The sequence below is a fragment of the Crinia signifera genome, chromosome 6 (genome assembly GCF_055691185.1).
Source record: "Crinia signifera chromosome 6, ASM5569118v1, whole genome shotgun sequence".
NCBI classification, from domain to species: domain Eukaryota; kingdom Metazoa; phylum Chordata; class Amphibia; order Anura; family Myobatrachidae; genus Crinia; species Crinia signifera.
This window is the reverse complement of record NC_139222.1, coordinates 4,543,051-4,560,060: the sequence shown is the minus strand read 5'-3', so window position 1 is coordinate 4,560,060 and position 17,010 is coordinate 4,543,051. Positions and strand designations below refer to the sequence as shown.

Below are 17,010 nucleotides of genomic sequence, written 5' to 3'. Positions count from 1 at the left end.
CACAGGCTGCTCCACCTGTATAACAATAATAACAGGACACCACAGGCTGCTCCCCCTGTATAATAATAATAACAGGACACCACAGGCTGCTCCCCTGTATAATAATAACAGGACACCACAGGCTGCTCCCCCTGTACAATAAAAACAGGACACCACACGCTAACTCTGTATAATACTATTAATAAGGGGACACCCCAGGCTGCTCCCCCTGTATAATAATAATAACAGGACACCACAGGCTGCTCCCCCTGTATAATAATAACAGGACACCACAGGCTGCTCCCCCTGTATAATACTATTAATAAGGGGACACTACAGGCTGCTCCCCCTGTATAATAATAACAGGACACCACACGCTGCTCCCCCTGTATAATACTATTAATAAGGGGACACCACAGGCTGCTCCCCCTGTATAAGAAGGGGACACCACAGGCTACTCCCCCTGTATAATAATAGGACACCACAGGCTGCTCCCCCTGTATAGGAATATTACCTGACGGCTCCTCTGCTCTGCTGCACTGCAAACTGTGATATTGCTCTACGGCAAACAGAGGGCGGGGACCAACTGGAACGCATAGTAGGAAATGATGTGACGTGAAAAGAAACGCAAAACCAGAATGTTGAGTGGAACGCGGAAGTAGTGTGGAACGCACATACCGGAAGTGGCGTGTCCCGGGCTCCGTAGGTGTCCCCGCTGCAGAGTGCTCCGGCCTGGGGTTCCCAGCTGTGTGTGTGGTTATCACCACCTGTCAGAGGACATCACCAGGGGACATCACTAGCTGGCTGCACACTCACAGTGCCACCATAGGCCTCCCAGCATACACACACTATGGGGACACTCACTACCATGGTAACAGGAAGTCTGGTCACTAAGGGGTTACCATGCAGAGCAGTCACCGCGGGGGAGGGGAGTCCTGCACTCATATACCGCCCCCTATATCACTAATCATCCTCCACACACAGCTGGGAACCCCAGGCCGGAGCCCTCTGCAGCGGGACACCTCCGGAGCCGGGACACGCCACTTCCGGTCTGTGCGGGCCACAATACTTCCGCGTTCCACAATATTTCTGAGTCATCTCAGGTCTGTGCGTTCCAGCGATCTTCCGCGTTCCAAGTCATCTCCCTTTTCTGTGCGTTCCATCACTTAATCCGCTTCTGCGTTCCACTCCTTTCCCGGAAATCACATGACAACCGGCCCAATACTCGCCCATTGTGCTACATAACAACATCCGGGTCACTGTGGGCACAGAGAAGGAGTCTAAAGGAGACATCAGGTACTTGTACAGAGGGAGTTGCTTGTAGTGTTCTGTTATTATTATACAGGGGGAGCAGCCTGTGGTGTCCTGTTATTATTGTACAGGGGGGGCTACCCGTGGTGTCCTTTACAGGAGGAGCAGACTATGGTTTTCTGTTATTATTATTATATAGGAGGAGCAGTCTGTGGTGTCCTGTTATTATACAGGGGGAGCAGCCTGTGGTGTCCAGTTATTATTATTCGGGTGGAGCAGCCTGTGGTATCCTGTTCATAGTATACAGGGGGAGCAGCCTGTGGTGTCCTGTTGTTGTTGTTATTATTATTATTATTATTATTATACAGGGGGAGCAGGCTGTGGTGTCCTGTTAGTATTATACAGGGGGAGCAGCCTGTGGTGTCCTATTATTATTATACAGGGGGAGTAGCCTGTGGTATCCTCTTATTATACAGGGGGAGCAGCCTGTGGTGTCCTGTTAGTATTATACAGGGGGAGCCGCCCAGAGGTGGATTGGCCCACTGGGAAACCGGGCCATTTCCCAGAGGGCCAGTCCAGATTCCCCACTAGCAGGGCCGCTGGCATCATCCTGGTCACAAACTGCCGCATTGGCCATATTTGTTTTGGGTTATGCTGCACTGTTTCCTGTGTCCAGGCTGCGACCGAGCGGACCGAAGCGCGGCGGCCGAGGTAAATAGTCCCCAGCCCCGCCCCCCCCCCGCGCTGTACCGTCAGCCCCCCCTGACCCCACAGGAGGATCAGGTAGGTGGTGTTTAGGGTATCCCCAATATACCACAGTGACTGTCACTATATGATCTGTACAGAAGCTGTGTGGTTATACACTGATATTATATTCTGTAATGTTATTGTCTTAATTTAGGGTGAATCCCTGACTGTTATCAAGATAGAAGATACAGAGGGAGAAGAAGAGACATATGTGACTGATATGAAGGCAGAAGGTACAGAGGGAGAAGAAGAGACGTATGTGACTGATATGAAGGCAGAAGGTACAGAGGGAGAAGAAGAGACGTATGTGACTGATATGAAGGCAGAAGATACAGAGGGAGAAGAAGAGACGTATGTGACTGATATGAAGGCAGAAGATACAGAGGGAGAAGAGACGTATGTGACTGATATGAAGGCAGTAGATACAGAGGGAGAAGAAGAGACGTATGTGACTGATATGAAGGCAGAAGATACAGAGGGAGAAGAAGAGACGTATGTGACTGATATGAAGGCAGAAGATACAGAGGGAGAAGAGACATATGTGACTGATATGAAGGCAGAAGATACAGAGGGAGAAGAAGAGATGTATGTGACTGATATGAAGGCAGAAGATACAGAGGGAGAAGAAGAGACGTATGTGACTGATTTTAAACCAGAAGGTACAGAGGGAGAAGAAGAGACGTATGTGACTGATATGAAGGTAGAAGATACAGAGAGAGGAGAAGAGACGTATGTGACTGATCTGAAGGCAGAAGATACAGAGGGAGAAGAAGACACGTATGTGACTGATATGAAGGCAGAAGATACAGAGGGAGAAGAAGACACGTATGTGACTGATATGAAGGCAGAAGATACAGAGGGAGAAGAAGACACGTATGTGACTGATATGAAGGCAGAAGATACAGAGGGAGAAGAAGACACGTATGTGACTGATATGAAGGTAGAAGATACAGATGGAGAAGAAGAGACGTATGTGACTGATATGAAGGCAGAAGATACAGAGGGAGGAGAAGAGACGTATGTGACTGATATGAAGGCAGAAGGTACAGAGGGAGAAGAAGACACATATATGGGAGGTGTTCAGCAGTGTAAGGAGGAGGAAATCCCTACAGATATCAGCCCAAGTAAGTAAATCTCACTTGTTATTTAAGAGTCCCCTATTTTGGGCAGCACAGATGCTGTAGTGGTTAGCATTACTGCCTCACAGCGCTGCGGTCATGAGTTTGATCCCCACCATGGCTCTAACAGTGCAGAGTTTGTATATTCTCCCCGTACTTGCGTTGGTTTACTCTGGGTACTCCGATTTCCTCCCACAGTCCAAAAATATACTGGTAGGCTAATTGGCTCCCAACAAAATGAACCCTTGAATGAATGAGTGTCTTTATACATGTAATAGGGAATATAGATTGTAAGCTCCACTGAGGCAGGGAAAGATGTGAATGTTCAAATATTCTCTGTAAAGCGCTGCGGAATATGTGTGCGCTATATACATAACTGGTAATATAGAAATATTCTCTTTTGTAACTCATAATAATTTTATCCTACACCAGTGATTCCCAAACTGTGTGCTGTGGGAACTTAAGGTGACTTGGGACACATGCAGGGGTGCATTATACTCCTGCTCTCCCCCTCACATCATGTCACTGTGTGTTACCAGCCCAGAGATCTGACCAGTCTCCTCCCCGCACTCTCTTGTGTATCTCATACATCAGGAGCCATCAGCCCCTATTATACTCCTGCTCTCCCCTCACATCATGTCACTGTGTGTTACCAGCCCAGAGATCTGACCAGTCTCCTCCCCGCACTCTCTGGTGTATCTCATACATCAGGTGCCATCAGCCTCTATTATACTCCTGCTCTCCCCCTCACATCATGTCACTGTGTGTTACCAGCCCAGAGATCTGACCAGTCTCCTCCCCGCACTCTCTTGTGTATCTCATACATCAGGAGCCATCAGCCCCTATTATACTCCTGCTCTCCCCCTCACATCATGTCACTGTGTGTTATCAGCCCAGAGATCTGACCAGTCTCCTCCCCGCACTCTCTGGTGTATCTCATACATCAGGAGCCATCAGCCCCTATTATACTCCTGCTCTCCCCCTCACATTATGTCACTGTGTGTTACCAGCTCAGAGATCTTACCAGTCTCACTGTTCTGTACGGGTAAATCACAATTCGGAGGACATAGTCTGGACATTGCGCTGTGACCAACATTGCACCAGCAACCTGAAGCTTCACCAGAAGTCCTTATATACTCGAAAAACTGCATGGGATTGGCTGTTTGGAACTACTATGCCATTGGTGATGCATTGGTTATCTGACTTGGACCAACATGGCTGCACCCAGCATCTGGTGTCGGTGGAATACGCAGCACATGGAACATCACAGACATTCTCCCAGCTTCGGAGAGGGATAGCAGAAGTTGCAGCTGGACTGAGAGACCGGGAGAGGCCTGTGGACCCCATGGCACCAAACGGCTGGTAACGGTACTTGCGGCCAAATATCTCGACTCACTTTCCACAGACACAGTTCCACTCAAAAGGTTACTGGTGACTTCTGACACTGCAAGTGGAGGTTCTCATCAGCTACTGGAGAAGTCCACACTCTCTAAAGCAACCTATCCCCCCCCCCTCACCAGTGGCTGAGGTATGGGATAGTGATCACCGCAGAGTACTTGGGGGCAGCGCCTTTACTGTTACTCACTTCCTACCAAGAGACACTGTGCGAGAGAGACGTTTCTGGCCTCGGAAGGGATCAGCCTGTGGATGAGAACATGTCTCCTATAGATGAGAAGACAGATGACACTTTTGGAGATAAAGACCCCTCTTCCCGTAAAGCAGTAGAGGTCAGATCATTTCCTTTCATACCTCTCTCCTGCATTTAGTCAGATCTAGCACCCAGCACTTAGGTTGTTTAATCTGTGGATATGGAAGGCTTAGACCCTTCCTACTGTGACCCATTGTAAGCCAAATGTCCACTACAAGGTCCGGTAATTGACTACACAGATGTTAGGTGGTATAATAACCAGATAGAGCTCCTTATGCATGGAAGGAGGAGATGCTGTCCATGGTGAGATGGATCTCCTAATGCATGGAAGGAGGAGATGCTGTCCATGGTGAGGTGGAGCTCCTGATGCATGGAAGGAGGAGATGCTGTCCATGGTGAGATGGAGCTCCTGATGCATGGAAGGAGGAGGTGCTGTCCATGATGAGATGAATCTCCTGATGCATGGATGGAGGAGATGCTGTCCATGGTGAGATGGAGCTCCTAATGCATGGAAGGAGGAGATGCTGTCCATGGTGAGATGGAGCTCCTAATGCATGGATGGAGGAGATGCTGTCCATGGTGAGATGGAGCACCTAATGCATGGAAGGAGGAGATGCTGCCCATGGTGAGATGGAGCTCCTAATGCATGGAAGGAGGAGATGCTGCCCATGGTGAGATGGAGCTCCTAATGCATGGAAGGAGGAGATGCTGCCCATGGTGAGATGAAGCTCCTAAGGCATGGAAGGAGGAGATGCTGCCCATGGTGAGATGGAGCTCCTAATGCATGGAAGGAGGAGATGCTGTCCATGGTGAGATGGAGCTCCTAATGCATGGAAGGAGGAGATGCTGTCCATGGTGAGATGGAGCTCCTAATGCATGGAAGGAGGAGATGCTGTCCATGGTGAGATGGAGCTCCTAATGCATGGAAGGAGGAGATGCTGCCCATGGTGAGATGGATCTCCTAATGCATGGAAGGAGGAGATGCTGTCCATGGAGAGATGGAGCTCCTAATGCATGGAAGGAGGAGATGCTGTCCATGGTGAGATGGAGCTCCTAATGCATGGAAGGAGGAGATGCTGTCCATGGTGAGATGGAGCTCCTAAGGCATGGAAGGAGGAGATGCTGTCCATGGTGAGATGGAGCTCCTAAGGCATGGAAGGAGGAGATGCTGTCCATGGTGAGATGGAGCTCCTGATGCATGGAAGGAGGAGATGCTGTCCATGGTGAGATGGAGCTCCTGATGCATGGAAGGAGGAGATGCTGCCCATGGTGAGATGGAGCACCTGATGCATGGAAGGAGGAGATGCTGCCCATGGAGAGATGGAGCTCCTGATGCATGGAAGGAGGAGATGCTGCCCATGGAGAGATGGAGCTCCTGATGCATGGAAGGAGGAGATGCTGTCCATGGTGAGATGGAGCTCCTGATGCATTTAAGGAGGAGATGCTGCCCATGGAGAGATGGAGCTCCTAATGCATGGAAGGAGGAGATGCTGTCCATGGTGAGATGGAGCTCCTAAGGCATGGAAGGAGGAGATGCTGTCCATGGTGAGATGGAGCTCCTAAGGCATGGAAGGAGGAGATGCTGTCCATGGTGAGATGGAGCTCCTAAGGCATGGAAGGAGGAGATGCTGCCCATGGTGAGATGGAGCTCCTAAGGCATGGAAGGAGGAGATGCTGCCCATGGTGAGATGGAGCTCCTAATGCATGGAAGGAGGAGATGCTGTCCATGGTGAGATGGAGCTCCTAATGCATGGAAGGAGGAGATGCTGTCCATGGTGAGATGGAGCTCCTGATGCATGGAAGGAGGAGATGCTGTCCATGGTGAGATGGATCTCCTGATGCATGGAAGGAGGAGATGCTGCCCATGGTGAGATGGATCTCCTGATGCATGGAAGGAGGAGATGCTGCCCATGGTGAGATGGATCTCCTGATGCATGGAAGGAGGAGATGCTGTCCATGGAGATATGGAGCTTCTGATGCATGGAAGGAGGAGATGCTGTCCATGGTGAGATGGATCTCCTGATGCATGGAAGGAGGAGATGCTGTCCATGGTGAGATGGAGCTCCTGATGCATGGAAGGAGGAGATGCTGCCCATGGTGAGATGGAGCCCCTAATGCATGGAAGGAGGACATACTGTCCATGGTGAGATGGAGCTCCTAATGAATGGAAGGAGATGCTGTCCATGGTGAGATGGAGCTCCTAATGCATGGAAGGATGAGATGCTGTCCATGGTGAGATGGAGCTCCTAATGCATGGAAGGAGGAGATGCTGTCCATGGTGAGATGAAGCTCCTAATGCATGGAAGGAGGAGATGCTGTCCATGGTGAGATGGAGCTCCTAATGCATAGAAGGAGGAGATGCTGTCCATGGTGAGATGGAGCTCCTAATGCATGGAAGGAGGAGATGCTGTCCATGGTGAGATGGAGCTCCTAATGCATGGAAGGAGGAGATGCTGTCCATGGTGAGATGGAGCTCCTAATGCATGGAAGGAGGAGATACTGTCCATGGTGAGATGGAGCTCCTAATGCATGGAAGGAGGAGATACTGTCCATGGTGAGATGGAGCTCCTAATGCATGGAAGGAGGAGATGCTGTCCATGGTGAGATGGAGCTCCTAATGAATGGAAGGAGATGCTGCCCATGGTGAGATGGAGCTCCTAATGCATGGAAGGAGGAGATGCTGCCCATGGTGAGATGGAGCTCCTAAGGCATGGAAGGAGGAGATGCTGCCCATGGTGAGATGGAGCTCCTAATGCATGGAAGGAGGAGATGCTGTCCATGGTGAGATGGATCTCCTAATGCATGGAAGGAGGAGATGCTGCCCATGGTGAGATTGAGCTCACCCAGACTCCATGGATTCTGTCAGCTTCAGCTTATTCCACCTTACCATGATGCATGAGGAGCCCTTTGCCCATTGGTAGAAATGGCTGGGTATGGGGGGCTCTCTCATGTATAGCTGCCTTGTATTCCCCCTCAGGGTGTTATAAACCCCCTGGCAAGGAGGGATGATGCATTGGGAATGGAATGCAGAAGAACTGGGCAATGCAGCTATATTTGGCAAGGCCGATCACAGAAGCTCACAGGAACATATGTCCAACACAGCACAAATCCAATAGCATACGAGGATACATTGATGACCCCCACACTAAATTTTGGGATTCGGCAGCATAATTGGGCGGGTGTCGGGTGTCCATCACCTGACACCTGGCCACTGAACAAAGTCAGAAGAGCAGCACGTCCTGGAGAGATCCAGTACTGCAGCTGATATAACAGGAGGCCTGGCAGGAAATCATACCGCCAGGAAACACATTAGAACAGGGTACTAACATCACGCCCCCTCTGGAAACTAATTCCAGGTTCTTCTTCATGCCCATAGGCAAGGGTAAATACAGCCTCATGCCCAGAGAACAGAAGGAAAGAGTCTTTGGTGGACTATTGCCCCCCCTTCCCCCTGGGACTCCAAGGCTGTAGTACCCTATTGGAAGCTGGAAAATGCCACTTCAAAGAGTTCACCACTGGGAATGGCAGGCAGGAGTCTCCTACTGAGGGTGCAGATTCTGAACACACTCCTTGGTCTGCAGAACATGAATACTCTCCTGACTCCAGTTCTCCGTGTTCTTTAAAATATAGGGTTTCTGGCATGTGCACCAATCAGAGCTCATGTACCGTCAGCAGCTCTGATTGGCTAACTGTACACAAGCTCTGATTGGTCTAAAAGCCGGTGCAGCATATTAATTAGCCGCCGACATCCTGCATTGAAGGAACAGGCAGCACAGCGGAGGCAGTCATGGGGGGGTTGCGGTGGTAAATGATTTCTATGTTACCCAACATTTCCCTAGTTGATGGCAATTTGGGGAGATTGATACAATAATCTTGTGGTGGAACATTCAGTGTGTAATATATGTATATTATTCCCAGCAGATGGATACAGCAGCCGGAACGTCTCTGAGGATCATCTCGTATTACCTCAGAGTTGTAACATAGATGATGACGTCACCAGAGATTCTCCAGGAGAGACCCCTAACACCCCAATTATACCCCCAGTACCTCACCATGCAGATATAGTATCTGATCCCTCCGGCCATATGGAATGTTCTGGTAACGCTGATATTGGTGCATCTGTTACATCTCTTACAGTAGATACAATTGTTCCCTGTTCTATAAATGCCACAAAGCGTATTACCCATCAGCCAGGTGGGAACTCATTTCCATGTTCTGAGTGTGGGAAATGTTATAAATATAAATCACATCTTGATGCACATCAGAAAAGTCATAAAGATGACAGGCCATTTCGATGTTTAGAGTGTGGTACGTGCTATACATTTAAATCTGGTCTTGATGCACATGAGAGAATTCACACAGGTGAGAGACCATTTCCATGCTCTGAATGTGGGAAATGTTTTACATATCAGTCAAATTTATTTATGCACAAGATAACTCACACAAATGAGAAACCATTTTCATGTTCAAAGTGTGGGAAATGTTTTGCACACGAATCAGATCTTTTTACACATGAGAGAAGTCACACAGATGAGTGGCCATTTCCATGCTCTGAGTGTGGTAAATGTTTAAAATCTCAAGAAAAATTATTTCTACATAAGATAACGCACACAGACAATCCATTTTCATGTTCAAAGTGTGGGAAATGTTTTACACACAACTCAAATCTTTCTACACATGAGAGAACTCACTCAGCTGAGAGACCATTTCCATGTCCTGTTTGTGGGAAATGTTTTATAAATACATCAGGTCTTGTTAATCATAAGAAAAGTCACAATTGGGAAAGACCACTTCCATGTTCTGAGTGTGGGAAATCTTTTAAACAGAAATCACATCTTCTTATACATCAGAGATATCACACAGGGGAGAGACCATTTCCATGTGCTGAGTGTGGGAAATGTTTTACACGGAAATCAAATCTTGTTAGACATCAGAGAAGTCACACAGGCGAGAGGCCATTTCCATGTCCTGAGTGTGGGAAATCTTTTAAGCAGAAATCACATCTTCTTATACATCAGATATATCACAAAGGTGAGAAGCAATTTCCATGTGCTGAGTGTGAGAAATGTTTTACACGGAAATCAACTCTTGTTAGACATCAGAGAAGTCACACAGGTGAGAGGCCATTTCCTTGTTCTGAGTGTGGGAAATCTTTTAAACAGATATCACATCTTGTTAGACATCAGAGAAGTCACACAGGCGAGAGGCCATTTCCATGTCCTGAGTGTGGGAAATCTTTTAAGCAGAAATCACATCTTCTTATACATCAGATATATCACAAAGGTGAGAAGCAATTTCCATGTGCTGAGTGTGGGAAATGTTTTACACGGAAATCAAATCTTGTTAGACATCAGAGAAGTCACACAGGTGAGAGGCCATTTCCTTGTTCTGAGTAAAAGGAGTTACTTAGGGGATATTTTGTGTGTTTGCAAGTGAGAATATTATATCCAAAAAATAAACAGTAAAAATTGTATTTTCCTGTCACAGGCGGTGTATTGCCCTAATTATTTTAATGATAACATAGCACAATAAAACCTGTAAAATAAACAGTTGGTGGATTACAGTCAAACATATGTTATATTAAACTACTCCACATGAATCACTTTTACAGGTGGGTTCAATTCGAGGAGACACAGATGGGCGGATTCCCAGAAAAGTACTTTGACAAACAACTTTAATCCAAACTATAAATGTATTGTATACTCAGCTAAATGTATTGGTTAATTCAGCAAATGTCCAGTACAGCAAACTCATGAGCCGCGTCTCTGGGTCCAGGGGCGGAGTTATTTTTAGATCCCCCTGGCAGTTCTGCAGTCAGTGGTTTCTTCCAGGCATGAGGCTATCTGACACTAACAAAGTGCAGCTTCTATAGGTTGCAGAACTGCTTACTAAACTATTTAATAATCCCAAAGTCCAAATTGTAACAATATAAATGGAAGGAAAAACTGCAGGGGACACTGTTGCCTCAATTTTGAATGTTCAAAATAACATCTAAATACAATGTATAACATGGATTATATAGATTTAAGAAGCAAGGTGAACAATATTGCCCAAGGATTACTAAGAAATATATATATATATATACACACTGCTCAAACAAATAAAGGGAACACTTAAACAACACAATGTAACTCCAAGTCAATCGCACTTCTGTGACATCACACTGTCCACTTAGGAAGCAGCACTGACTGACAATCAATATCACATGCGGTTGTGCAGAGGGAATAGACAACAGGTGGTGACCACAGACCACTTCTCAGCTCCTGTGCTTTCTGGTTGATGTTTTGGTCACTTGTGAAAGCTGCCGGTGCTGTCACTGTAGTGGTAGCATGAGACGGAGTCTACAACCCACACAAGTGGCTCAGGTAGTGCAGCTCATCCAGGATGGCACATCAATGCGAGCTGTGCCAAGAAGGTTTCCTGTGTCTGTCAGTGTAGTGTTCAGAGCATGGAGGAGCTACCAGGAGACAGGCCAGTATATCAGGAGACGTGAAGGAGGCCGTAGGAGGGTAACAACCCAGCAGCAGGACCGCTACCTCTGCCTTTGTGCAAGGAGGAACAGGAGGAGCACTGCCAGAGCCCTGCAAAATGACCTCCAGCAGGCCACAAACGTGCAGGTGTCTACTCAAACGGTCAGACACAGACTCCATGAGGGTGGTATGATGGCCCAATGTCCACAGGTGGGGGTTGTGCTTACAGCCCAACACCGGGCAGGACGTTTGGCATTTGCCAGAGAACAACAAGATTGGCAAATTTGCCACTGGCGCCCGGTGCTCTTCACAGATGAAAGCAGGTTCACACTGAGCACAGACGCCAAGGAGAACGTTCTGCTGTCTACAACATCCTCCAGCATGACCAGTTTGGCAGTGGGTTAGTAATGGTAAGGGGTGGCATTTCACGTGCTACCCCTTACCATTAGGAGGAGGCCCTTCAGGTGCTCGCCAGAGGTAGCCTGACTGCCATTAGGTACCGAGATGAGATCCTCAGACCCCTTGTGAGACCATATGCTGGTGCGGTTGGCCCTGGGTTCCTCCTAATGCAAGACAATGCCAGGCCTCATGTGGCTGGAGTGTGTCAGCAGTTCCTGCAAGCCGAAGGCATTGATGCTATGGACTGGCCGTCCGTTCCCCAGACCTGAATCTAATTGAGCACATCTGGGACATCATGTCTCGCTCCATCCACCAACACCACATAAAATGTGACGGCAGATAAGAACCACTTGGCCCATCTAGTCTGCCCCTTTTTTAAACATGTTACCTCAAACCATATTTTAGACTTTTTTTTTTGTAAGGATATCAATATGCTTGTCCCAAGCATGTTTAAATTGTACTACTGTATTTGCCTCTACCACCTCTAATGGGAGGCTATTCCACTTATCCACTACTCTTTCTGTAAAGTAATTCTTCCTCACATTTCCCCTGAATCTTCCCCCCTCTAGTTTCAGTGCATGTCCTCGTGGGGTGTGGTATAGGGGTCCGACAGTCATTATCCCGATGTCGGGATCCCGACTGGCCGGACCCAGGCAGCATGGTGAGCGCAACTAAGCCCCTTGCGGGCTCGCTACGCGGGCGACCTATTCTCCGGGGGTCGTGGATCCCCACGAGGGAAAATAGCAGGTGCCTGTCGAGAACCCAGCTGTCGGTGTATTGACAGTCAGGATTCCGACGTCGGGTGAATGCCTGTCTGGACCCCGTCCTCGTGTTTTGCTGCTCCTCTTCCTGTGACTAATGTCTCCCACCTGTACCTTCCTCCCCTAGTGTCGGTGCATGTCCTCGTGTTCTACTGCTCCACTTCCTGTGACGAATGTCTCCCACCTGTACCTTCCTCCCCCTAGTGTCAGTGCATGTCCTCGTGTTCTGCTGCTTCTCTTCCTGTGAAGAATGTCTCCCACCTGTACCTTCCTCCCTCTAGTGTCAGTGCATGTCCTCGTGTTCTGCTGCTCCTCTTCTTGTGACGAATGTCTCCCACCTGTACCTTCCTCCCTCTAGTGTCAGGGCGTGTCCTCGTGTTCTGCTGCTCCTCTTCCTGTGAAGAATGTCTCCCACCTGTACCTTCCTCCCCCTAGTGTCGGTGCATGTCCTTGTGTTCTGCTGCTCCTCTTCCTGTGACGAATGTCTCCCACCTGTTCTTTCCTCCCTCTAGTGTTGGTGCATTATTTAACAGCCACATTACATCTACAGCCCCACCTTGATCTATTCCTTTAATCACCCAGTCAAAAAAGTCAATAAGGTTTGTTTGACATGATATTACCCCAGTAAACCCATGCTGTTTCGGATCCTGTAAATTGCTGGTTTTGAGATATTCTACAACTCTTTGTTTTAAGAGTGTTTCCATCAGTTTCCCTACTACTGATGTAAGGCTCACTGTTCCATAGTTGCTTACCTTTTTATTGCTTCCACTTTTGTGCAGTGGGACTACATTCGCTGTTTTTCAGTCCTCTGGGATTACTCCAGTAGCTAGTGACTGGTTGAACAATTCTGTTATTGGTTTTACCAGCTCCCCTTTAAGCTCTTTTAGTATCCTTGGAAGTATCCCATCTGGCCCCATTGATTTATCCACTTTCAGTTTTGAGAGTTCTGTGAGGACTTTCTCCTCTGTAAATGTACTTGTTTCTCCCTCAGTTTTCTGACTATACTTGCAACTTAACTATGGCCCCTTCCCCTCTCTTTCAGCAGTGAATACCGAGCAGAAATTATTATTAATATGATCTGCTATTACATTGCCACATTGCACCACACACTGTCCAGGATTTGGCAGATGCTTTAGTCCAGGTCTGGGAGGAGATCCCTCAGGAGACCATCCGCCACCTCATCAGGAGCATGCCAGGTGTTGTAGGGAGGTCATACAGGCACGTGGAGGCCATACACACTACTGAGCCTCATTTTTACATGTTTTAAGGACATTACATCAAAGTTGGATCAGCCACTTTAATGGGGCGTGGCCTAATTTGGGTGCATGGCCTATACTCGCAGCTCTCCCGCGAGGCCACGCCCTCATTTTGCCGCTATGGGGGCATGACCCAGAGGCTCTGTGAGCCTCTAGCCATGCCCCCAGCCCCCTTGCTGCGGGAATAGACGCTGTGCGCATGCGCACAGCGTTTATTCCCCGCTGCTTAGCAGCTGACAGGGGGGACTCCCAACAGCCCCCCCTCACCGCGGGACACTGCCGCCCGCGGGTGGGACAGCGGGACAGGCCCTGACAATCGGGACTGTCCCGCTAAAATCGGGACTGTTGGGAGGTATGCATATATATTATGGTATGTATAAATATATTGTCCTATTAGAACCACTACATTATATTCATATAACAGACACCCACCACACTCCCAAAGATTATATTGTATACAAAAGCAAAATGTGCTCAGATTTGGAGTGATTTAATTATAATGATGCTACCTGTCAGCGGGAAGTTTGCAGTCTGGCTACATAGAGAAGTCACTCGCTGGCACATACCCTGTATCCAGGAAAATCCATATTGCAGACTATACCCAGGTTCTAAGCCTGAAAGAGTGGGTGCTCCCTGCCACTATATAACTCCCTCATACAGGTAAGCACAGAAGCACTGGGGTACAATGCAGATAATGTTCTGTGATACAGATAAGCACAGAAGCACTGGGGTACAATGCAGATACTGTTCTGTAATACAGATAAGCACAGAAGCACTGGGGTACAATGCAGATAATGTCCTGTGATACAGATAAGCACAGAAGCACTGGGGTACAACGCAGATAATGTCCTGTGATACAGATAAGCACAGAAGCACTGGGGTACAATGCAGATAATGTCCTGTAATACAGATAAGCACAGAAGCACTGGGGTACAATGCAGATAATGGCCCGTAATACAGATAAGCACAGAAGCACTGGAGAGCAATTTAGATAATGGCCTGTAATACAGATAAGCACAGAAGCACTGGGGTACAATGCAGATAATGTCCTGTAATACAGATACGCACAGAAGCACTGGGGTACAATGCAGATAATGTCCTGTGATACAGATAAGCACAGAAGCACTGGGGTACAATGCAGATAATGTCCTGTGATACAGGTAAGCACAGAAGCACTGGGGTACAACGCAGATAATGTCCTGTGATACAGATAAGCACAGAAGCACTGGGGTACAATGCAGATAATGTCCTGTAATACAGATACGCACAGAAGCACTGGGGTAAAACAGATAATGTCCGGTAATACAGCACTGGCTGTTATGCAGATCATACAACCACACAGAAGATTATGGATACCCCACAGATGCCCTGATTAGCTCGGGGATAGAACGCCGCTCAGCCCAGGTCTGTACATAATGATTTAGCCCTAAAGGAATCTTGCTATCCCATGAGTCTGTGGGCAGCACATAGCAGGACACATAAATGCAGGAGACATCGACACCCTGATCAGATTCTACTTCTTATTTATGTTGCCCCGTGTAGAAGATAATCGCGGTTGCTCCGTCTTCAGTAGAACTCCCATCTTAGTAAATTGAGGCCTTGGTCTTTTATAAGAGTATTTGAGCAATAAACGTCTTGCCTTTACAATGAGCGCGTCCATACACTGTGACCGACAGCACAAAACATCACTCTGCTTCCGGCTGTCCTGGGGTGATGCCCGGGGCTTCCAAGCTCCACCCACTGCCACCTAGCATGCAGGGCCTGGGCCATGGTGAGCGACCAGTGGGGATCCACCTAATGCCAACCAAGAGGTGCAGCAGCGTGTCTACACATACACAGCAGCAAGCGGCATCCGGTGCTGGTGGTTAGAGCCTGAGTGGAACTGAGCTGTTACTGGGCTGGTGATATCACCTGTTGGGAGGCTGCATAATACACACCCACTGTGTAGTGGGCGGAATCAATAACAGGTGGTCACGGTTGGTAAGATGGAATCCCTTATTGTCCCAGGCCCCATGGGACCCAAAACCAATCTAGTATTCCAAGGATGGTTCAAGCAGCAGTAAGTCTTTGAGGTACGGTATAGCAGGAACTGACGCGTTTCGCTATTCTCTATAACCGCTTTTTCAAAGGTGACTTGTGTTGTGAGGCCACTGGATATAAATCCCTGACTTAATTGGATAATCATTCTTCAGTCAACTTTTATTTCAACAACAATATATTACGGACAAACCGGTCCGATTCAGAATAAGAATACAACCTTTAAAGTGCAAAATAACTGTTAATAAATGTAAGAAAACCTACATTTATAGCCCCAAACAGACTTGCAGGGAGATTCCGGCAATAGGGGGAAATTCCCCAGACAGGTGACTTCCGGTCCATGATCCGCATCAGGGAATTATCTCTGTTGCCCGACTTTCGGTCGGTGAACCGCACCGACTACCGGTATCATAGGAAACTGCTGCCCACTGTATACAACAATAGGCAGATGATGCCCAGGCGGCTTACTGGTTAGCTGATGTCCTGTCCCATCCGTGACCCACATGGGTTGTTGGAAGCGTACCACAAATGATTACAACAACAAATGAGATGAGAGACAAATACAAAATGTCTTTATTCTATATAAAGGTCCAATCAGGGGTCCAATACAGATGAGACTATCGGTACAATAATCTTTCTTGAGATAAATGATTTGGTACTTGTGTGGTTTCACGGCGGCACTTCCCAGCGGACTGAATGCAAATCGTTTGCGATATTGGCATACGATTCGATCCGCCATGTGATTTAGCACACCCCTACTATCCACGTCAGCCCAAAGTGTGTCGAGGGGATGCGGTACGCGTCCTCCCGACCTGTTCATACCATCACTATACACATCGGCGTGGAGTTGATTTCCAATCCCGAAGCGTGGCGAGCCCCGTGAGGAAACACGGATTGCTTGACATGTATTTCGCTGCGCTCGCCACGCTTCGGGCTTGATGGCTCGCTGCGCTCACCGCACTTTATAAAATCAACTCTACGCCGATGTGGATAGTGGGGGTATGAACAGGTCAGGAGGACGCGTACCACGTCCGCTCCCCACGCTTCAGGCTGACGTGGATAGTGATGTTGTGCTAAATCGCATTGCGGAATGAATCGTATGCTAATCGTATGCAAATATCGCATACGATGCGATCCGCAGGGAATTTCCGCCGTGAAACTACACAAGTACCAACTATTTTTTAGTGCTATGTTCTTCTTAGATATAAAATTGTGTTTTCCTGTCATTCATTTGCATAATATATTATCCTGGATAAGTATATTATAAGTTGTATACACTATATTCTTAATTTCGATGTATTAATTATATGTAGAAATTGAGGATATTACCCCCGTATTGATTCT

General features: G+C 47.8%; 1 protein-coding gene across 2 annotated transcripts; it reads left to right on the top strand.

Annotated features, from left to right (window-relative positions):
* Positions 1 to 928: 928 nt before the first annotated feature.
* On the top strand, positions 929 to 10,296 carry LOC146009869 (uncharacterized). 2 transcript variants are annotated; one of them, XM_083150434.1, is made up of 3 exons: positions 929 to 1,275; positions 2,132 to 3,101; positions 8,665 to 10,296. In XM_083150434.1, exons 2-3 carry the CDS (start codon positions 2,198 to 2,200, stop codon positions 10,137 to 10,139), a joined length of 2,379 nt encoding a protein of 792 aa, XP_083006560.1. In that variant the 5' UTR covers positions 929 to 1,275; positions 2,132 to 2,197; the 3' UTR covers positions 10,140 to 10,296. The 2 variants fall into 2 exon arrangements, with proteins under 2 accessions (XP_083006560.1, XP_083006559.1); XM_083150433.1 differs by having other exon boundaries at positions 932 to 1,275; positions 8,662 to 10,296.
* Positions 10,297 to 17,010: the final 6,714 nt, after the last annotated feature.

Bases quoted from the DNA above. Each gene is read 5' to 3' on its own strand.
- LOC146009869 (XM_083150433.1), top strand. From the start codon at position 2,198: ATGAAGGCAGAAGGTACAGAGGGAGAAGAAGAGACGTATGTGACTGAT. The intron at 3,102-8,661 runs GTAAGTAAATCT...TATTATTCCCAG, and splicing joins CCCTACAGATATCAGCCCAA to CAGATGGATACAGCAGCCGG.